The sequence below is a fragment of the Neurospora tetraspora genome (assembly GCF_033439725.1).
Source record: "Neurospora tetraspora strain CBS 560.94 chromosome Unknown B0H65scaffold_5, whole genome shotgun sequence".
Lineage (NCBI taxonomy): Eukaryota > Fungi > Ascomycota > Sordariomycetes > Sordariales > Sordariaceae > Neurospora > Neurospora tetraspora.
In genome coordinates, this window is record NW_026944387.1 from 1,326,046 (window position 1) to 1,346,809 (window position 20,764).

The following is a 20,764-nucleotide window of genomic DNA, read 5'->3' on the forward strand; positions in this document are numbered from 1 at the left end:
CCCCGTTTCCTTCGATTGCTTTTGTCGATCTGATGACAGCAGGCGCCACCATAGGTCCATGCTGTACGCGTGGGCCTATGCCACGAGCCAGCCATGGAAAAGGGTTTAATACCTTGGAAGGAGAAAGTCTGGGCGACTTTTTCGCGCAGGAGGAGGCCTACCGTGCCTGTGGTTTGTTTTCTTCTTGGTGCGGATAGAGCGGACGACTGACGACCTCGAGATGGATGATGGAGGCGGATGGGGAGCTGAGGCGAGCACCAGTGAAGCTGAATGGAAGCAGCCAGCAATCATAAAACCAGGAAGGACGTCAACAAAGGCCTTTGATGGCCATACAGATGCAAGAAATGGACAATGTGGGAGAGGACGGGACAAATACAATGAGCGAACCACAAGACAAACGCCAGGATTGCTCGGCCGAGATACAAGGCACAAACACGTGCTAAAGGAGTTGTCCTTGGAATGCCTGTCATTCTCGCGGTCTCCCGCACCGATTGGTCAATCAGTGGCCCATTCACTGAACGACATGCCGGATCTGGACGCTGATTTGCTCGTGATTGGCCTGCGCCGCGCCAACAAGGGAGGCCACTGTACCGTCCCTGTACATAGTACCGACGTCAGGCCTGACGCCTGGATGCAATTTCCCCGGAAAACTCGAGATCTCGTCCACGATTCGCTGCTGCCCCCGGACGTCAACGGGAATTGCGGCCTCCATCATGAGCCTCCACAGGTACCTCGGCATGTCTCTCAAAAAGCAAAGAGCTTCCTCTTCTTCTTCAAGGTTATTTCCCGATCGATTCTGACAACCAGTCCCTCGGGATAATGGTATTGTTTAGTTCTCGCGAGTTCTTTGTAATCTCAAAATAGCTTTCCAGAAACTGTTTCGATATCGAAACAACGAATCGGTTCAATACCGGATCCAAGCTCCGGAAATTAGTGCAGATTTCGGTTGGCGATGTTGGTCCCTGATGGACATGTTGACCGCCAGCCAAGCACGGGGTAACCCACATTGGTAAGTGTTGAGAGATTGACTTCTTTATGCGTTTAGTTGCGGTTGGAAGCTTTTGGCTTCTTTGAGCTAGAACAATGTCATGATCGATGTTCCGAGGTTTGAAGTATGCACAACGACAGGGGCAAGAGTGTCACAGGGTTAGGGTACATGAAGTATCTTGCTCAACATCGACATCATCAACTTCAACGATATCATCGCGATAGATGTGAAGAGTGAAGCTAGATGCCTGTACTGGAATGCACCGAGATGGCACTGGGGTTAACCATAGAGAAGTTCCATATGACAACTTCGATCCCATCAAGATTCCGTGATCCACAAGCATATAGGTAACTTCCACTAACAGATCATGACCACCTATGTTGATCACTCTTTGAATCTCCACTCAAACACCTTGAGGGAAGATGATAAAACTCCGATATCAGGTGATCTAAGTTTGACAGAAGACATGATTCTCTCACTGGTCTTTTGCGGGGTCTCCAGGTGAGTTTTCCATGAAGTTATCCACTCCGACCTCGCGAATCTGTCAGCGTGCGATTTACCAGTTCTTTTTGACTTTGGAATCTTATCCCCAAGACTATTTTGATACAGTTACGAGGTTGCCAGGGATTTCCGGGGTGTGTCGCCAAATTGGGTGTGTGTGTGACATCTGGGGAAGAAGGAAGTTGATAGATCCGTTGACACTGATCAGTTGAAGCCCGAAGAGGATGATGGTCAAGTGAAGTGAAGTGAAACGTGACTTGGACAAAATAAAACCTGGGAATCTGAAAGGTACCTTATGCATCATCTAACATGGGGAGTTGTGGACGGTGAGTGCGGTAGTTGTTGATGTAATGTAATATTTATTGGCAGTGACCCTTCAATCATCCCCCGCTCGCGCTGGACGTCCTCAGCTCGCGACAAAAGGGGCGCAAGAGACAGATAGAGGAGCTCCAAGATGGCGAACGGTAAACCCAAATGCGACAACAAAATCAAACCATATTAGCAACAGCGAGACAAACAGACGAACGAGCACACAAGGAGATTGATCTCACACTTCAAAACCAAAAAGGGATGAAAGGGGTAGTGGAAAGAAACCTGCAAAAAAACTACCCAAAAAAAGGGACGACCGACCCGGGATTGAACCGAGTCCGTCCTCAGAACTCTTTTCTCCCGTCTTCAGTTTCCATCTCGATTGCTACAACTTTCCTCTACTGCGTAGGTACCGGTTACTCAAGATGGCGCGGAATAACGTGAACCGCAGTTCTGTCTGACATTCACAAACGTTCCGGCCTATTTGTTCTGACGGGGTATTGTTCTGAGAACTATGTGGTTCGAGCAGGTATTGAAGAAAGGTGGCTGTGAGCAACGCACCATACCGCTCGACCACTTGACCACGAGGGTAGTTTTTGTGGTAGACCCGTTTGCTAGGACGGGATGAGGGAGCTTATAAGGTGGTCTGGGACCCGGGTGTGGTTTCCAAGTGGAAGATGGAAGGAGCGGGAGCTGCTTGTTGCGAGGGTGACGCGGCGCTGGCTGGTGGCTAGTGGCGCCTCAGGCGAGAGGCGAGGACGGGAGTTGGGATGGAAGCCGTCCCGAGGAGGGGTCACTTGACGGATGGATGGTCGGTCGTAGTTGTAAATACCTGAATCTTTCACGGCATTGTCGTCTTGTTGCATCGAGGCGTACCGCTTGTTGAAAAGAGTAGGTATATTGTTGCTCAGTTCGCTGCCTATCCTCCCTATTGCACTAGATCTAACAACTTTCCATCTCAACTCACGACCCAACTCTAGTAAGCATACCGCTCCCTCGCAGTCGCCTTACCCCTCGCCATCCTGTTCATCATTCCCGTCAACGGCCTCACCGACGCATCAACCAGACTTTTATACCAAGTCGAGCTTCCATCCTTCTCCGTAACCTTGATAGTGGTATCTCCCATAAGAATGGGCGGCGAATCCAGGTAGATAGACTCCCAGGCGCCCGCAGGCACCTCAAAGGTCTCATGCAGCGCCGTGATGTGGTTGTATCCCTTCTTGCGGAAATCGTGCAAGAAATCCCAGCCATCGCGGTGCTCCTTGTCGTGCGCAAACTTGTGCAGCCCTTCGACGTTGCGGAAGTACATTATGACCAGACCGGCGTTGTGGGTCGCGCGCTTGGTCTGCTTCCAGTTGGACATGCCCAGGAGGCCGTACTCCTCCTTCTTCTCGTTCATGGCCTTGATCATGTTCATGAAGTGGGTGTAGAATTCGTTGCCGCCGGGGCAGGCGGGGCCCAGCGGGTGGTTGTAAGAGACGCCGAGGTGGAAGACGACGATGGGGCTGGAGCAGGGCGCGTTGGGGTAGCGACCGGTTTGCCATGAGGGAGGCTGGCCGCTGGTGATGCCCTGGACAACCCCCGTCATGAACGGGTTTTCATTGGTCTTGTAGAAGAGCATTTGGCCGATGGTCGAACCGATGGACTGGAGGGCGAGGATCAAGGCGGGGACAACGGCATAACGGTAGGGCAGGATGGCGAAGAGGAGGATCTGGGCGAGGGCGCCCATGGCCATCAGAGTGCGAAGTCTGAAAGCATCTTTGATGATAATCTTTGGGGAATGTTAGTTTTAGCTTCTCGACATTCTCAAAAGGATGGGCAAAGTGCTTACCTCCTTGGGCGGAGGACTTCCAAGCGGGCGTTGCTTGGTTGGGTTAAAGATTGGTCGGAAGTCTGGCTTTTCAAGAGTGTCCCCCATCTTGACAATGACTGATGTTGATAGTTTTGTAAATATAAAATGTGCTCAAAAACGTATGTATACAGTATTAAAAAAGAACAAAGGGAAGGGAATGGGTTTGGTAAGAGGACATGGGCACTAAAGATATATGGGATCATTTATAAGTCAGAACAAGGTGAGCGTTACGTCGGCTGCGGGGGGCACCGGGGGCTGATATTCTGGCTGAGGGTGAGACTGTTGCAGCCCGGATGGAGATGACCTCGGCCACTCGCACTCGGTAGCAAATGGGTGGGCATTCTTCATCGTTAAACATTTGAGAACTCCTGAAGTCGCGAAGTGGTGAACAAAGAAAGATGACAGGCCCCCCTTCGCTTGTGTGATCTGGGCCCGGAAGGCCCTCCTTGACCTTGGGATGGTGGAACCTCTGGGTCCAACAAGAACCGCGAGAAAGGTGAGACAGTGGGACGGCGGGAACGGGAAGGTGGTGAAGTGCTCCATTCTCGCACTCGCTTGTGAAAGACGCTAGTACACGGCGTAGAGCCTCAATCACAAATCCAACGGCCAACTTGCATCGCCAGGATCGTCAAATCCCCTGCTCACGATAGGCTTATCCAGCAGCCGAGATCCGTCGTTGAGAAGCGAGGAGGCGTTAAATTGTGATATATGTGCCGCAGTCACTCGATTTATGGCTAGTTGAGTTCGCCGAGTGACAAGTGTGGTTGCACTGCACATGATATTAGCCCATTTCATGTGGGAAAACACCAACAAAGCGAGGTGTTGCCCAGTGAGGCTTTGCCCAAAGTGTACGCGAATCTTGTGAATTAAGTCAACGATTATGTATGTGGTCAGATATTGAGTCCGAAGCTGTCAAGATTCAGGGCGGGAACTCTCAGAAAAGTGGATCGCTACAGAGTGGTTGAAGTCCAAACGAGGAAGTTGGAAATGGCATCAACTTGCAAGAGCGAGAAGTTGAAAGTGGAAGGAAATCAGGTCCCTTGGCGCTGTCCCACTGCCTGCCCGCCCGGCTACCCCCGCTTGCCTGCCCCCGCCTTTTCCCCTCGACTGTCACTGCCTGCCCCGCCTGTGCTTTCCGATGCTTTCCCGCGCCCGCCTGCCCGACCTTCTGCTTGCCCCACCTGCGACTTCGTTGTGTCCCAGCCAACAGAACAGTCAACCATCCATTCGTCCTTTCCTTCATCACACCGAATTGTCTGGAATTTTGTACATATCGTCTCGGTCAGACCTTCTGCTTCTCGATTCGCCTTCGACATTCGCCAGGTCCAGAAGTACTTAAACGACCACAACCACTCTGGCCCTACTATCACAACCGGCGTTTTCAGAGGCCACGTTCGCTTCACCAACATCCTTCAATTACATTCTCTAAGCGTTAAACATATACTACCGGAGCCATGGACCCCGAACAGTATGGAGGTCGTACTGACGACGATCTCTTCGCCGACGATTTCGAGCCCGTAGCGCCTGAGGAGCAGGTCGCGACCATCTCTACGGAAACAGGAGCGCCCGTCCAAGACACGAACATCACGAGTCCTGCTTCCACTGCCGTGGAACTCTCTCAACCATCCGAGCCAGCGCCTGTTCAGAAGTCTGCCCCCGCGCCTCAAGCACCCAGAGGACTTGCCAACTCGCGTCACGCCCCTGCCAATCGTCCTGAAAAGCAACCGCGCAACAACAATCGTCACCCTAAAGCCAACAACAGCGCGAGCAACAACAGCGCGACTCAATCTCAACAACAGCAGTCAACCTCCAACGCACCTCCCTCTGCCCCCAAAGAACTTCGCGAGAAAGAAGCCAGGGACAAGGAAGCTGGTCGCAACACTGCGAGCGTCTCGTCGGCTGCGAGAATCGGTTCCGGCGCGAATCCACGCACCAAGCTTACTGAAGACGAACTGGCAGCCAAGATGGAGAAGATGCGTATTATAGCCGCCGAGAAAACTAAGCGTTTCGAACAAGCCCAGCGTGACGAAACTGAGCATGCTGCCGCCTACGCTAAGGGCATGGAAGAGGATAGGAAACGTCGTGCTGAACAAGCGGCCAAGAGGAAGGCTGCCGAGGAAGACCGCAAGAAGATGGAGGATGAGCGGGAAAAGAACCGTGAGCGTAAGATGCGCGCTATGGGCGCCAAGGAGGGTGGCTCTTGGGACGAGGGTAAGGAGGAGCGCATGAGAGAGGAGGATCGAAGAGGCTACAGGGGTGTTAAGGGGGTTGCAAACACACAATCGTGGGCGCAAGACCCGGCTGACGGCAATGAGCGAGGAGACAGTTACCGTGGTGGACGTCGTGGTGGAAGAGGGGGATTCGGTGGCGGAAGAGGGCGTGGGGGAGGTGATGGGTATGGCGGCCGCACCCTTTTCGAGCCGGACCCGGAGAACGAGTCTGGTCAGCGGTTTTATCAGCGTGACAACCACCGAAACCGTGGCAGGGACTGGAAGGCGGATGGCCCAGCGGCCCCTCGTGCTGAACGCTCCGGGCCTGGGTCTGGTGCACCAAAGGCCGACAAACCGAAGTTGACCCCCGACGAGTTCCCTGCGCTCCCCGGCAGCAAATCCACCGCACCGCAAGTCAGCACAAACGCTCCCCTATCCTTTGCTTCCTTGCCCCTCTCGCCTGCTGTCGGCAGATGGGACGATGAGGTGGAAGAAAGTATTTCGAAAAAGGCGGCACAGGCAAAGGAGGCGGCGGACGCGCAGGCGAAGTCAAAGGAAAACTAGAAACCTTCCTATGCGCGGCCAACCTTCGCTTCAACCATTCGCTCCAATCTCACCATGTCAAAGAATGAGTCCCAGAAAACTCCAGCGAATGTACAGGATACGCCGAACGCAGAGAGCCCGTTGGCGAGCAATGAGAACCCTCCTCGTACCAAACCAAGGTTAATTCCAATGAAACGCCCAAAAGGTTACTATAAATCTGAGTCGCAAGACACAGTCAATAAAGAGCCGACACTGGAGCATGAGTCGGCAAAGCCAACACCGGAGCATGAGTCAGCAAAGCCAGCGAAGGTGACGAATCTCATCTCAGCTCCAGCCCAAAGGGTGGCTGCCCACCTAGATCTCGAACCACCGAAGGTTGATTTCACTCCAACTTCAGATCTGATAGTCGCTGCCCGCCGAATTCTCAAAGGAGCGACGGCTGATATTACTCCAGCGCCAGGCCAGTTACCGGCTGGCCTCCAATCTCTCAAACCATCAAAGGCGGAGGAGGTACAACGAGGACTCGAGCAATATCAAAAGGAACACAGGAAAACACAACAGGAACTCGCAGAGAGGTCAATAGAAGAACAAGTGAGCCACGCACTATCCGGTTGGTTGCCACTTACAGTACGCTACAAAACATTGATGGACGATCAACATTGGAGAAGGGAGCACGATGAAAATAAACGATCTATTCGCCAATATGAGAACCCCGAAGACTTTATGAAATGGGTAATGGAATCCGATATTACCCAAATGTGTCAGTGGACGGGTCCCGACAGGCATTCCGATGCGGCAGAGGCGACATCAGATGAGTACCTCGACGTTGGTAGCGAGGCAGGGAGTAATGGGAATTTTTCTTACCCAAGGGCGACTGGTGTATTTAAATGGACGGATCCTGAGATGCAAGCGCAACTTGACGGTAGAGAGGATAGAAGCTAGGGTTTGTTTCTGTGACTAGCGAGTTGGAAGGATTTTTCCATGAGACGAGATATATCCTCTAGACGACAGCGATTATGTAGAAGCGAACAGGCGAATTGATACCACAAGGACTTTAAGACATTACTAGTTGGACCGCACTTGATATACACTGCAGACTATACCCGAGCGGTCCGCTCAAAGAAAAGTGTAATTGCTGGTATCATCGATTCTATACCTATCTGTGTGCTGCGCTTTCATGATATAACTAACAGCTTTGTTTTCGATACACGGGTGCAAAAATAAGGACCACAACGGGAGAAGCTCCGAGTTCCTTGCAAATCCCAAGCTCGAATAGTGTAAAACGCCCCCAACGCCTTTTCAATGCACATAAAACCGCCAGATTTTGGATGGTATCCATCTCCCTTGACGCGCTTCCAACCGACCAGTTTCTCTTTTGGACGCCAACTGACCGTTACTTGGTCTGGCCACCATCACCTCAAGTACTCTACCATCCACCACGTCTAGGACCACGACCACGATAACCACCACCGCCACTCCTAGGTCCACGGCCCCTTCCCCAATCATCATGTCGTCCACCCGGACCCGTCGGCACACCACCCATATCATCATCACCACCGCCACCACCGCCCGACATGCCGCCCATCGGCCTCTGCCTTCCACGCATCTCCTTCGGGAACGCATCATACGTCTTCCGCATCTGCGCATACCCAAGGTGCATCTTGCCAAAGAAGTGATCCGCCAATCTACGATCATTGTCCAACCTCGACAAATACGCGCCACACACATCGCACACCTGCAGCTTCTGATGACCCGACGGGCCACTCGTATCCGACAGCGCCTTCAGCTCTCTCTCCTTCTCCGCCTTCGCCGCCTGCGCCTGGCGCACCCTGAAAAGCTCGTCATACGCCCGTCCGACTTCGCCCAGCTCTCCCAAGATCTCCACCTCCAAAAGCCCCGTGGCGATGGTCGTGCCCAAATCGGAGATGGCTTTGAGCAAAACGTTCGTCTGCCGGATCTCGTCCGGTGTCTTTTCCAAGCGTCGCTGCGCCGCGTCGATCCGTCGGTTGCATTCGTCGATGTACTTTTGCAGGTCGCGCATGTAGTCGTAGTCGAACCCGTACTTCTTCTTGTCGCTGTCGGGGAGGGACTCGTACTCGGCTTTCAAGGCCTCCGAGTGCACGCGGGAACAGGGCCCGAGGTCTTGCTTGGTGTTGGTGAAGAGGTCGTGCGGGCAGGTGCCGACGAGGTAGGAGCGGCAGACTTTGGGGTCGGTGAGGGAGAGTTGGGCGGAGCGGGAGGAGATGCCGCCGCCCATTAGCTGCTCTGGGATGGGAGGGGAGAAGAAGTTAGTGAGTGGGAGTTTGGGGATGGGGAGGATGGGGGGGAGAGGATGCGATGGTGGCGGGAGAGACTTACCGAGCAGCTTTCTCTGTTCGGCCGCCATTGTTGGTGGTGTTGTTTATTAACTATTAATCGTCTCGGTGTTCGAAAATTGTCTTCGGATTCGGTTTGACTGAAAATGCGCGAGTCGGTGTTCGTAAAAGGACTTTCGTGGTTGATGGTGTTTTGTTGTTTGGGAGAAATTCCCAAGATTTTGGAGGTTGAATGCAGGCGCAAAAGTCAGCCGCGCTGCAAGGCTGCTTGTTGGATGGAACCTGATCGCTGAAGCTGGGGAAGTGGACCCACTTTCACGTTCCCCTGTTGCCGCTATGATCCCTGTTCATCCACTGGAAATGTGCTGTCATCAACAATTTTCTGGGTCTTGTCCCGCTGTGACAGGGCGCGGCAGGCACTCCCGTCCTCCAGCACCTCAGCAACGGGGGGGGGGGCCCAAAGTTGCGATCTGACAGCAACACCAACATCACAACTGTCACCATCACATCTTCCGTCGCCTGGGCTTCTTCTGTCTTGCCATTGTCTCCGGAAATTGGTTTTGGCAGTTTGTGGTGGACGTAAAAATAAAGCAAATGGATAGACAACGGCGATACGGTTAATACAATGCGTCGATTCTTTCCTTCCTTCTTACTCTCCTTACTTTCTCTTCTTTGCTTCTCGCCCTACGCTGCGATCGCGAATGCCTCGGCCGACTCCATTTCCGACTCCCGATCCGACTACCATGAACAGCTAATTTTGCGCCCGCTACCGTTGTCGGCCCTCCTCGCCAGCTTCAACTTCCGCTCCAACACATCGCTCTCTGCCTTCGAGGCGCACAACTTCCGTTTCTTCCCCCGGTCGCTGGGTCAGATCCTCGAACATGCCGGCACGCGCGAGTTGCACTTGAGGTTTAGCTTGGGAAGATGGGATGCCGAGAGCTGGGGCGCCAGGCCGTGGAATGGTGCGCGCGAGGGTGGAACAGGTGTTGAGATGTGGGCGTGGTTGGAGGCAGACACAGACGAGGAGTATGTTCTATCACCAACACCACGGATCACGGACTTGGACACAGACTAACTGTAGCAACCATGTAGGGCCGATCACAAATGGCTGACGCTCACCAACGCGCTGTCTGGCCTCTTCTGTGCTTCCCTCAACTTCATCGATAGCACCCGAACCACCCGTCCGGTCATGTCCTTCCAGCCCGAGGGCAACCACATCGATGCGAACGCGACGAACATGCACCTGCTATACGGAGTGCTTCCCCATGAAGTTGTCTGTACCGAGAACTTGACACCCTTCCTTAAGCTTCTTCCATGCAAGGGCAAGGCTGGTATCGCGTCATTGCTTGATGGACATAAGCTCTTCGACTCTTCATGGCAGACTATGGCGATCGATATCCGGCCCGTGTGCCCGGAGGACGGCGAGTGTGTTTTGCAGATCGAGCAGAGCATTGACATGGTTCTGGATATTGATCGATCCAAGAGACCTAGGGGTATGTGTTCTAATGTTTGAACGACATGGCTATGGACTGTAACTGACGAAACCGGCTTAGATAACCCGATTCCCAGGCCACCTCCGGCTCACGACATCAAGTGCAATACCTCGAAGCCGTACCACGCACACGATACTTGCTTCCCTACCGACTCAGCCGCCAACCAAGATTGGTCGTTATCCCACATCTTCGGTAGGCCTATCAAGGGAACCTGCCCACTGACCGACCCTACCGTGTCTCCTGTCTGCATCCAAGTTCCCGATTCGCGCATTGTTTTCGCCTCCGAGGGCGCTATCGAGAAGAAGAACCCCGATCAGGCCTCACGCTGCTTCGAGTTCCCCGCCGAGAACGACTTCGATATGTTCCTCCCTGCCCCCGAGACCCAGGACGGATCAGTAGTAGTCGAACACCTCGTCAAGCCCGAAACGCCCCTCCTCTACGCCGAACGCAGTTTCACCGGCCACGGCCAAGAACGCGGCGGCGTCCAGACCATCCTCCGGAACCCCAGCCCCGACCAGGAAGTCGAGTTCATCTACATGGAATCCCTCCCCTGGTTCATGCGCATCTACCTGCACACCATCTCGGCCCGCGTCGACGGACAACCGGGCAAGGCCGACTCCCTGATCCAGGAAGTCTACTACCGCCCCGCCGTCGACCGCGCGCGCGGAACCCAACTCGAGGTCCGCATGACCGTCCCGCCCGCTTCGACCGTCTTCCTCACCTACGACTTTGAGAAGTCCATCCTAAGGTATACCGAGTACCCGCCCGACGCGAATCGCGGGTTTGATGTGGCTGCTGCTGTCATTACTATCTTGAATAAGGACAAGAGCAGTGGCAGTGGCAGTGGAAACTCGCGGTTTGCGGCGTATAATCTGAGGACGACGACGCTGCTGTGCAACTTGCCTACACCCGATTTCAGCATGCCGTATAACGTCATCATTTTCACCTCGACGGCTATCGCCCTGGCATTTGGCGGCATGTTTAATATATTGGTGAGGAGGTTCGTGGCGGCGAATGAGGGCCCGGAGAACGGGTTGAAGAAGGGGGTGGATAAGTTGAAGGCGAAGTTGGCGGGGGTTTTGAAGAGGAAGGGGAGTGCTCCGGCTGTCACTGCGGAGGAGAAGAAGGCGGAGTGAAAATGTAACTGAACTGTTTGTTGTTGTGTATAAGCACCCGGTATATGGGTTATGTAATGGAAGTACACATGTAAGAATTACCTTGCTCCGTTCCACGTGAAGGCAGTGTGGTTGACTTCGGCAACAGTTCATGATCCTTCGGTAGGCGGGTGATTGACCTGCGGTTCTACCCTTCCTAGCACCTCTCTGTGTTACGATGCAAACAAATGCAAGGGTCTCTCATCCTTTTGACCCAACGGATTCCTCACCGGGTAGGATGTTTCACGGCCGGAACGAGGACTGAATATTAAGTATGACCACAGTCAGCACTGCTGATCCTCATTGGCAAGCCATCGTGGTCATGCAAAAACGGTCGTTCAAGAGACGATACCTCCAACGATTAGACTATAGTATCGGACCCTCCTTTGGCTCGTTCCAGAACCCATCCGCTTATCCGCAAGGTGACACTGCAGTTCGGTATCTGCCCGTATCTCATGCGTTCCCAAGTTGTAGCAATGAATGGCACTTTCCTTTCAGCTCGGCTACCGCGTGTGTGGCAGGGTATGTTGGTATATATGTTCTGGGATCTAGCAATCACCTACTCCCTCTTCCTCTGCCGTTCTTGCTCTACATAACTGCCTCACTCAAACCTGCAAGCATCTCAAACTATCCATCCTTACCTATCACCACCTCCCACCCCGACGAGCTGTCCAACCCACACCACGAACAAAATGGACATCATAATAACAGGCGCTGGCCTCTCCGGTCTTTCCACTGCTTTATCCCTCCGGCGTGCGAACCCTTTGCACAGAATCACCATCCTCGAGCGTTCCTCCCACTATCACTCCTCTTCTTCCCCCAAGTCCCCCACCTCTACCACCACCACCACCACCACCAAATCCCACTCCTCCCACGAAATCGGCGCCGCAATCAATGTCCCCCCAAACATCTCGCGCTTCCTCTGCCACCCTTCTGCAGGCCGCGGATGGGGCCTAGACCCGTTAAAACAAAAGTTTGTGAAAAGTGAAGGGATGTTGGTCGTCAACCCCAAGACTATGGAGCAAGTGTGTGAGGGATTAGATCACTCGAGGAATGAAGAGGTGTGGGGAGGGGGGGCGTTGTGGTATGCGCATCGGGTTGATTTACATGGGGGGTTGTTGGGATTGGTTTTAGATACGAATAATGAGATTGACAACATGAACCTGAACGTGAGCGGGCAGGAGGAGGCTGTGAATGGGAGGAGGAGGAGTGAAGAAAGAAAGGGGTGGGTAAGAATCGAGGGTGGGAAGGAGGTTGTCGAGTATGTAAGTTGTACCTACCTTACCCTACTTCATATTAGAAGACCATTAGTTCCGTTTCTTTCAAGTATTAAGCAAAAGTTGTGACTGGTGAGAAGAACTATTTGAACTGTAAACGAGGTAAAGAGAATTAATTGCTAACATGATCACTACCTACCTTACCTAAACTCTAGGACCCCTCAACACCCTCAGTAACCCTCGCCAACGGCACCGTCTTAACCGCAGATCTGATCATCGCTGCCGACGGGGTACACTCGCAAGCAGTAAACTACGTCCTCGGACACCCGAACCAGCCTCAGATGCTTCCCGACCCAAAGCTGAACACCTGCTATCGGTTCCTGATTCCAACAGCGGAAATTGCTGACGATCCGGAGACGAGGTTTTTCTTGGACTCGGATAAGAAGGAGGCCAAGGTTTGTCGACTTTGGCCGGATGTGCCGGGGAAGAAGAGGTTGATTGCTTATCGGTGTCGAGCGTGAGTGTAACCAGTGCTTCAAGATGGAGAGATTGGGACCAAACAAGGGAAAGAGAGGGCTGATTGATGAGTGAGCAGTGGTGAGGTCTTCAACTTCGTCGTCATGCTCCGGGACGAAACCAATATTGCGAAGCGAGAAGGTCAGTACCTGCACACCTCTCATCCACCCCCCCGCCCCATGCCAGAAAGTGCTTGCTCAAGACCGGTTCGGTTCATTGACCCTCACAAACTCTTCTTTCCCAATTAAAGATTGGCACGCCCCCGTCTCCAAGTCCGAAGTTCTCTCCAAGCTCTCCTCCGACTTCCACCCTGGCCTCCTAGCAGTGATCAAGTACGTCCGTCGTCTGTCCTCCTCCACTGGTTGGTTGGTACCCATACCAACATATTCTCTCCCTCTCTAACAGTGTCTCTCCCCATAAACTTGTATAGCAAAGCAACAGACCTCAAACGCTGGCCCCTCCTCTACCGCCCTCCCATCCCAACCTGGCACAAAGACCGCTTAGTGCTCGTAGGAGACGCTGCTCACCCGATGTTACCCCGTTAGTTTTTTTTTCTTTTTTCCTCCCTTCACCCTCCCCTCTCCTCTCTCCCCTCCCCTCCCCTCTCTCATCCCTCCCCTCTCTCATCCTTCTCTCCCTCGTTACTGAAACCCAAAAAAACACAAGACCACGGCCAAGGCGGCGCCCAAGCCATCGAAGACGGTCTCGCCCTGGGCCTATGTCTCGGTGACTTATCATCACCATCACCCTCCTCTTCCTCATTTTCATCCTCCGAAGAAATCGACGCCCGTCTAAACCTCTACGAAAAGATCCGGCGCAACCGGGCCTCGGCTATCCAGGTGATGAGTAACGTTGGTTTCGACGAGGAAATAGCACCAAAAGAGTTGGAGGGGTATTTGAGGGGGGAGGGATGGGAGAAGGGGGTTCCTAGTAAGTTTTTTTTTTTTTTTTTTTTTTACCTTTTTTTCTTTTTTTCTTCGCATATCCTGGACTGTGGGTAAGGGGGGTTAAGGGAGATGAAGGAGACGACTGCTGACGTGGGAAATAGAATCGATGAAAGAGGTGGTTGAACTTGAGTACGGCCCGGATGTGGTGGAGAGGACGGTGCGGGTGATGCAAGAGGAGGTGGATGCCGAGTGGGAGGTGCCGGGGGGGTTCTTTCCTGGGTTTTGAGAGGGGGTAAGGTAGGAGGGGGTGGGAGGGTAGCGAGCGGATTGAGTTACAATACAACTTGAAAAGCGTGATAACATGGCATGTCTAGAACCCTACTACATCACCCAAAAAGGACATGTGAAAATACACAACGGGATATCAATTCTCATAGCTTTTAGGTAAAAATCCCACGCAACAACCCCTTCTCTTGGATAGACAACCAACCCCCCCCCCTCTTTTACAGTTTCGCGTCAGCCCTCTAAGCAGAGCCAAACTTAGCGAGATACTCCTCATGAAGCTTCTTCTGCTTCTCCCACTCCTTCTTGAGCTTCTTGACCTGGGCTTTGGGTACATCGTTGCCGTCCGCCAGCTTGGTGGGCAAACCGTCGGCGTCGAACTCGGTGTACTTGGCGTCGTTCTTGAACAGCTCTTGGGGAGGAAGCTTGGCCTTTTCCCACTTTTCTTGCTCGGCTTTTTCCTTTGCTTTGCGGGCTGTTTTTTGTTTGGGAAGGTGTCAGTTAGTGTCATGATTTTAATGGGGAAAGGTAAGTGGAAAAAAAGAAGAAGAAAAAAACTCACCCTCCTCCTTCTGCCTGGCCTTCTCAGCCAACAACGCAGCCTTCTCCTCACGCGCCTGAATTAACTTGGCAGCCGGCACGAACTTGACGAGACTAGGTCCGTCAACGCGGTCATCGAGCTGCACGCCGAGGTCGGTAAGGTCGTAGTCACGGATACGGTCGCTGAGCGCAAGGATCGCCTGCTTAACCTTGGGGTCGAGGGCAGCGCCCGAGGAAATGGTGGTGCGCAGCTCGTCGCGGAGCTTGGAAGTCGCGCGGATGAAAGGCAGCGCCAGCTTCTCGGCGTCCTTCTCGCCGCTCTTCTCGAGCTCGGCAAACTCGCTGTCGGGGTTCTGCTGCTCGAGGAGGGACTTGATGGACTCGTTACCAGAAGAAAGGTCGAGGGCGGCAACCTCCTGCTTGACCTGGTTGAAGACGGCGGCGTAGGGCTTGACGGCGGTCTGTGGGTCGACGTTGGCCTTGTTGGAGGCGGTGGCGGAGGACCAGCCGAGACCACCCTCATATGGAGGCTGGGCGTTGGCGTCGAGACCGAAGATGCCGACGATCTTGGTCACCCAGCGGGCGACGGACTCGAGGGCTTGGACGTTGGAGTTGCTGGAGTTCATGTAGATGTTGGCGTTGCGGACCAGCTTGAGGAGGACCTGCATGGCGGTGGGGGTGTCGAAGGAGTTCCTGAGGGCGGCGTCGAGGTCCTTTTTCGCTTGATCGAAGTCCTCGAGCAGACCCTTGGCACCGGCATCCTCTGAGAGGGAGAGATCCTTGATGCCGGACGAAGCGTCAACTTCGGACAAACGAGCCTTGATGTTGGTGAAGAAGTTGTCGAGAGTGGTCTCCCAGTTGTCGGCCTGTTTCCTCATGTCGGGGGAGATCTCGACACCGTCGTTCCAGCGGCTAAGCAGGAAGACGATACGCATGTTGCGGGCGGTGTAGGTGGAGGCGAGGGCGTCTTGTATCGTCTGGAAGTTCTTCAAGCTCTTGGACATTTTGCTTCCGGCAATGGAAAGATGGCCCATGTGCTGTATGCAAGGTCAGTGACTAATCAGAAACACGAGCAAAATCATAAACAGAACACTTACCAGGAAGTACTTGACCCAAGTATGCTCACCCTTGCAGCAGTCATGGAAGTAAGCCTCACTCTGAGCCAGCTCGTTATCGTGATGGGGGAAAGCAAGATCGATACCACCAGAGTGGATATCCATCTGCTCGCCAAGCTTGTCGGAAGCCATGACAGAGCACTCAATGTGCCAACCAGGGCGACCGGCACCCCAAGGGCTGGGCCAGTAGGGCTCACCAGGCTTCGACTTCTTCCAGAGGGCGAAGTCGCCAGAACGCTTCTTACCTCCCAAAGCAGTCGAAAGAGAACCCTCTCCCTCCTCTTGCAGGGCAGTATCGTTCTTGCTCTCGGGGCGAAGACGAGCATAGGTGTTACCGGCCTTCTCGAAGGCGCCAATGTCAAAGTAAACGGAGCCATCGGCCTCGTAGGCAAATCCCTTTTGGACAATCTGCTCGACGAAGGCGACGATCTGGGGCACATATTCGGTGACGCGAGTGATGACATCAGGGGGGAGGACGTTCAAGGCCTCCATATCGTCAGCGAAGGCCTGCTCCATGGTCTTGGTGAGGTTGGTAAAGATGGTCTGGTCGCTAGTGTCGATAGTCTCCTTGTAAAGGGAGTCGAGGTAGGGCAGGAGGACGTCCTCGGCGGCATCGAGACCGGAGCCGTTCTTAAGTGCTTCGGCCGCAGCATCCATGTTGTTTAGGTGCATCTTGACCTTGGCCTCGGCGTCACCAGGTTTTGTCTCGGGGACGAGGGGACCACCAGCCAGAACGACGCCGTAAGCGGCCTCTTTCCGCTCCTGGTAGTTCTTCTCGTCCAAGGGAGTAGCATCTTCGGAAACCAGGAGGGGAAGGTTCTTGGTGTAGGCCTGGAAGGCCTTAAAAATCAAATCGCGGATCTGCTCGGCGGTATAAGGCTTCTCCTTTTCCAACTCAAGGAGCCTCTTTCTCCTTGCCTTGATGATGATCTGGGGAAAGTCAGACTGGTATTGACGTTTGTGGATGAGCAGAGATTAAACCCACCTTGTCATCGACATCTGTGTAATTCATCTATGGTAAAGTATTAGCGCGAGGACCATGGCACGTTCATTGGTAAAATATCTATTCGTTTACTCACCACAAAGTTGACCTTGTAGTCAAAATAATGCATAAGGATGCGGCGGATAATATCTGTAGAGACATAGTTACGGGCATGGCCCAAGTGGCTGAGATCGTACTACGAAATGTTAATGGAAGTCAAGTAGAAGTCTAGGTCTCAGTACATACAACAGTCGGTCCGCAGGCGTACCAGCTAACGGCACCCTCCTCCCTTGGTACAAACGGCACGGGGGGACCCGGCTTGAGAGTGCTGTGAACGGTGATGGCGGCCATGATTAACGGCGACGATGAGAATGGGCGGCGGGGGTATGATGAAGGGAGAGGACGAGGAAAAAGACGAGTTGGTCTTGTACTAATAGCCGCGATAGTCCTGGTCGAAGGAATGAGGCCGCGTAGACGGGCAAAGGAGTGCATCCGGTGGTGGAGTTATTTCCAGCCCTATCAGATGTAAAGTCCCGAGTTAGTCAAAAGGTCACAAGAGTGAGAGGTCAGCGTGGCATGAATGACTCCAACACAGTGACTGAGTGAGGTGCCCTTAAGTGTATTCAGACCTGAAAGAGAACGAATGAGTCAAGCCACACCTTTTGTATAGCACCCCGAATGTGTCCTGCACGAAAGGTGGTGCAATCTTTCAAACGAATGGGTGGGGCAACCATGTCCTTCATTCAGGGTTAGGGGTACTAAAACTAAATGAGGGGTTGTTTGGTTCCTGAGGAGAGAAGAGGAGAAGCATCACTCCCTCGCTACCTCTGTTCAATGTTAACCTAAGTAGATGTGTGATAGATAAATGCAATGTTCACACGCCCGAAGGACTACGCAAGTCCGTTGCATATCTATATTCATCACATAACCTGCATATTTCGCACACATCCTGTCGAGCAAGACAAAGCCGCAAATTGCGATACAGTTCTCCACCCAGCTGTGGCGCATTGATGGTCTTTTGTGAATTCTGGACTCTCTCCAGCCACATCTGAGGAGCTATGACCACTCGCAATCGGTAGCTGGGTAGTCCCAAACTGGTCCCTGGGTAGTCCTCCCAACTTTTTAACGCTGAGTAAGCCCAGCCGCCCAGCCCAGCCGCTCAGCACACCATACAACTAAGGTTATATAATCGATGGCCGCGCATCGCCAGATCTATATCTTTTACGTATTATTTTTACGTGAGGGTATTTAGAGTTATTAATCTAGTCAATTATCCACTATTGAGAGGGTTAATATTACGGTTATTAATAATACTACTATCCTCTATATTAGCCCTATTACAACTATATATATTATATATACTATACTTGCTACCCAAAATGTATGTACCTACCCTGATTTTAATACCTGCTATGTAAGTGCTGCCTAGAATGTTAGAGAGCCCTTATATATTAGGAATAAAGTATTGGGGGCGGTCTTATATCGACTAGAGTTCGATTATATTATATTGTTAGTATAATCTAGCTTTATGAACTTTCCTACTATTAATTAGAAGGGGGAGGGAGATTCTAGTTTGGTTAGGATTGGAGTATTAGTATTAACTATCTAATAGGTATTAGTACTTTATAATTAAATTGGTTAGAATTGATAGGAATTAATATATAGCTGTGAGATAATTATTGCTAGATTAGCGGCTATTAGATTTGGGGATGGGGAGATAGGGAGGGCGTTAGAGCTTTTTGTGAGGGAATTGGAGTTGACCGCGGGAGTATTAGAGAAGGCGTTAGCACTAGAGTTAATTATATAATAATAATTTTGGCTGTATTATTAGCTATATTATTAATTGCTTTAGTAATAGTTCGTTATTAATCTTTTTAAGTAATATTACGGGTACGAAACGCCTTTTATATACCCTCTCTCTATATATTTCTTTTCTTCCTTCCTTTCTAAGTATTTCGCTATATTATTTAGCAGGGTGGTTCGTTATAAGAAAATATATGGCGGTTATTATATTAATTACGGTCGATAAGTACGGCGGTAGTAAATTGGGCAGCGATAGGTTAGGTAGGCGAGCTTTAATTACTTTCAAAATTACGTAGTTCGAAAATTTCTGGGTTTATAAAATCTTATCCCGATATTTTATATATATAATTAGTAAAGTTTAAATTAGGGATAATTACTTTTAGTCAGCAGTTAAATAAGGAAGTAGGGTTTTAAATAATATAAATACGGCATTTAGTTTCGATTAACCTTATACCGCCATCTAGCTTTAATTATTAGTATATATTTATATCTTCTATAGTTAGTACTAGTAGGGGATTTATTTATAATAACCTTAGTATAAAGGGTAAGTTATACTAGGTTATAAATGCCTTTTTACAATTAATATTTAGGTTTTAATAAGGGTTTTTTAATTAGTCGTTATAAGTATAGTAGTATTAATACTATATAAGTTTAAAGGTATATAGCGCTACTTATATAAAAAAAAAGTTAATTTATAAAGGTAATAATAAACGATTATATTTTTACGTACCTTTAATACTAGATTATTAAATATTCTCACCCTCTTATATTTATATAGATACGATTACTTTGCTACAGTATATCGTAATTTGAATATTTCTTTCTGAGAGTAGTAGGTAGAGCGTATATATTCGTATAGCTAGTTTAAAGAAGAGAGACGGTTCTTAAGGAGGCGTTTAATAGCTTTGTGTATAGATTCGATTCTATTGGTTGCCTTGATACTAAAATTCTTATATTTTGAGACGGCGTAATTCCTAAATTCGTTGATCTATAGGAAGTAATATTTATAAAGGTAGGCGAGGAGAGTTATAAATAGATAAAAAGTATTAGCGAAAAAGGTATATAATATATTATAGAGAGGAAGGGGGAGGGAGGGTATTAAATACGTACGAGTCTATTATTTGAATTTATAGGTTATTAAATACTATACTTATTTGAAATAATTATTATTATTTATATAAATTATTTACTTTTAAGCTGTTTAAAAGCCTTTATACGTATTTAAATAGAATCGACGAGTAGGGTTGAAGGTTAGTACGTTATAAGTACGGTTGCGTAGAGTAACAGTATTAATTATTAGCTTTTCAACTGTTTTACAAATTCTTTACCTATTATTAGGTTATTAAGTAAAGCGGTTAGCGGCGGCAATATCATTAACCTCATTTAGGTTATCTTCTTCTAGGTTATTATTAATATACTCGTTATTAATAACCTCGTTATTAACTTTACTATTAACCGCCGCCGCGGGGCCTCTATACGATAGGGGATTAGGACTATTACTATTTAAATTTTGGACTATTAGAGGGAAATTTAAGAAGTTAGTATTAGGGGTAGGATTATTACTATTATTACTCCTATTACTAGGAGGCGGCTGAACCTATTTCTTTTTAATATAGTAGTTTATATTCTTTATAATATACTATATGTAGAGTTAATATAGTACTTTTAAGTAAGCGGTAATACTAGCCTTCTTAAACCTTTTATCAAAATCGGTAATAAATATTACGGGGTTAGGAATATTGTAATCCTCTTAGAGTTTTTTCAAATAATTGAATTATTATTAGAAATTCTTTTATCTCTCTCCATTCGAAAGATTAAAGCCGACATTAAAATTATAATCTAGTGTATTAATATTAGTAATATTAAATAAGGGGAGATTAAAGCGGTTAATTTATAAGGAAAAAAAAGGGTTAATTATTATTAATAAAAGACCTTAAATATAGGTACTAGAAACCCCTAAATATGAATAATCAAAATTAATAAGAGGAATAATAAAAATAAAGGTAATATTTACTTTATATATATTATTTACTATTAATATATAGGGGTTTTTCTTC

At 50.1% G+C, this 20,764-nt stretch overlaps 6 protein-coding genes across 6 annotated transcripts; 3 read left to right on the forward strand and 3 right to left on the reverse strand.

Annotated features, from left to right (window-relative positions):
- Positions 1–2,686: 2,686 nt before the first annotated feature.
- B0H65DRAFT_223662 (uncharacterized protein) lies at positions 2,687–4,150 on the reverse strand. The gene is made up of 2 exons (XM_062822087.1): positions 3,630–4,150; positions 2,687–3,569 (listed from the first exon to the last, which is right to left on the reverse strand). The coding sequence occupies exons 1-2, from the start codon at positions 3,714–3,716 to the stop codon at positions 2,775–2,777; spliced, it is 882 nt and encodes a 293-aa protein (XP_062680365.1). The 5' UTR covers positions 3,717–4,150; the 3' UTR covers positions 2,687–2,774.
- Positions 4,151–4,998: 848 nt separating this feature from the next.
- On the forward strand, positions 4,999–6,715 carry B0H65DRAFT_223660 (uncharacterized protein). The gene has a single exon (XM_062822086.1). It carries the CDS (start codon positions 5,105–5,107, stop codon positions 6,422–6,424), a length of 1,320 nt encoding a protein of 439 aa, XP_062680366.1. The 5' UTR covers positions 4,999–5,104; the 3' UTR covers positions 6,425–6,715.
- Positions 6,716–7,535: 820 nt separating this feature from the next.
- On the reverse strand, positions 7,536–8,957 carry B0H65DRAFT_468658 (uncharacterized protein). The gene is made up of 2 exons (XM_062826970.1): positions 8,762–8,957; positions 7,536–8,668 (listed from the first exon to the last, which is right to left on the reverse strand). Exons 1-2 carry the CDS (start codon positions 8,787–8,789, stop codon positions 7,830–7,832), a joined length of 867 nt encoding a protein of 288 aa, XP_062680367.1. The 5' UTR covers positions 8,790–8,957; the 3' UTR covers positions 7,536–7,829.
- Positions 8,958–9,343: 386 nt separating this feature from the next.
- Positions 9,344–11,347, forward strand: B0H65DRAFT_509647 (GPI transamidase component PIG-T; the record flags this gene model as incomplete). The annotated part of the gene is made up of 3 exons (XM_062828336.1): positions 9,344–9,744; positions 9,811–10,211; positions 10,272–11,347. 3 exons carry the CDS (start codon positions 9,344–9,346, stop codon positions 11,345–11,347), a joined length of 1,878 nt encoding a protein of 625 aa, XP_062680368.1.
- A 710-nt stretch (positions 11,348–12,057) lies between these two features.
- On the forward strand, positions 12,058–14,271 carry B0H65DRAFT_509649 (uncharacterized protein; the record flags this gene model as incomplete). The annotated part of the gene is made up of 7 exons (XM_062828337.1): positions 12,058–12,630; positions 12,798–13,099; positions 13,178–13,239; positions 13,349–13,430; positions 13,529–13,638; positions 13,765–14,028; positions 14,147–14,271. 7 exons carry the CDS (start codon positions 12,058–12,060, stop codon positions 14,269–14,271), a joined length of 1,518 nt encoding a protein of 505 aa, XP_062680369.1.
- A 23-nt stretch (positions 14,272–14,294) lies between these two features.
- B0H65DRAFT_468663 (tRNA synthetases class I (C) catalytic domain-containing protein) lies at positions 14,295–17,561 on the reverse strand. The gene is made up of 6 exons (XM_062826972.1): positions 17,151–17,561; positions 17,002–17,100; positions 16,908–16,934; positions 15,905–16,852; positions 14,830–15,844; positions 14,295–14,742 (listed from the first exon to the last, which is right to left on the reverse strand). The coding sequence occupies exons 1-6, from the start codon at positions 17,394–17,396 to the stop codon at positions 14,510–14,512; spliced, it is 2,568 nt and encodes an 855-aa protein (XP_062680370.1). The 5' UTR covers positions 17,397–17,561; the 3' UTR covers positions 14,295–14,509.
- Between the last annotated feature and the right edge of the window lie 3,203 nt (positions 17,562–20,764).

Bases quoted from the DNA above. Each gene is read 5' to 3' on its own strand.
- B0H65DRAFT_223662 (XM_062822087.1), bottom strand. From the start codon at position 3,716: ATGGGGGACACTCTTGAAAAGCCAGACTTCCGACCAATCTTTAACCCA. The intron at 3,570-3,629 runs GTAAGCACTTTG...CATTCCCCAAAG, and splicing joins GAAGTCCTCCGCCCAAGGAG to ATTATCATCAAAGATGCTTT.
- B0H65DRAFT_223660 (XM_062822086.1), top strand. From the start codon at position 5,105: ATGGACCCCGAACAGTATGGAGGTCGTACTGACGACGATCTCTTCGCC.
- B0H65DRAFT_468658 (XM_062826970.1), bottom strand. From the start codon at position 8,789: ATGGCGGCCGAACAGAGAAAGCTGCTCG. The intron at 8,669-8,761 runs GTAAGTCTCTCC...CTCCCATCCCAG, and splicing joins CGAACAGAGAAAGCTGCTCG to AGCAGCTAATGGGCGGCGGC.
- B0H65DRAFT_468663 (XM_062826972.1), bottom strand. From the start codon at position 17,396: ATGCACTCCTTTGCCCGTCTACGCGGCCTCATTCCTTCGACCAGGACT. The intron at 16,853-16,907 runs GTGGGTTTAATC...GACTTTCCCCAG, and splicing joins ACACAGATGTCGATGACAAG to ATCATCATCAAGGCAAGGAG. The intron at 15,845-15,904 runs GTAAGTGTTCTG...CCTTGCATACAG, and splicing joins CTTGGGTCAAGTACTTCCTG to CACATGGGCCATCTTTCCAT.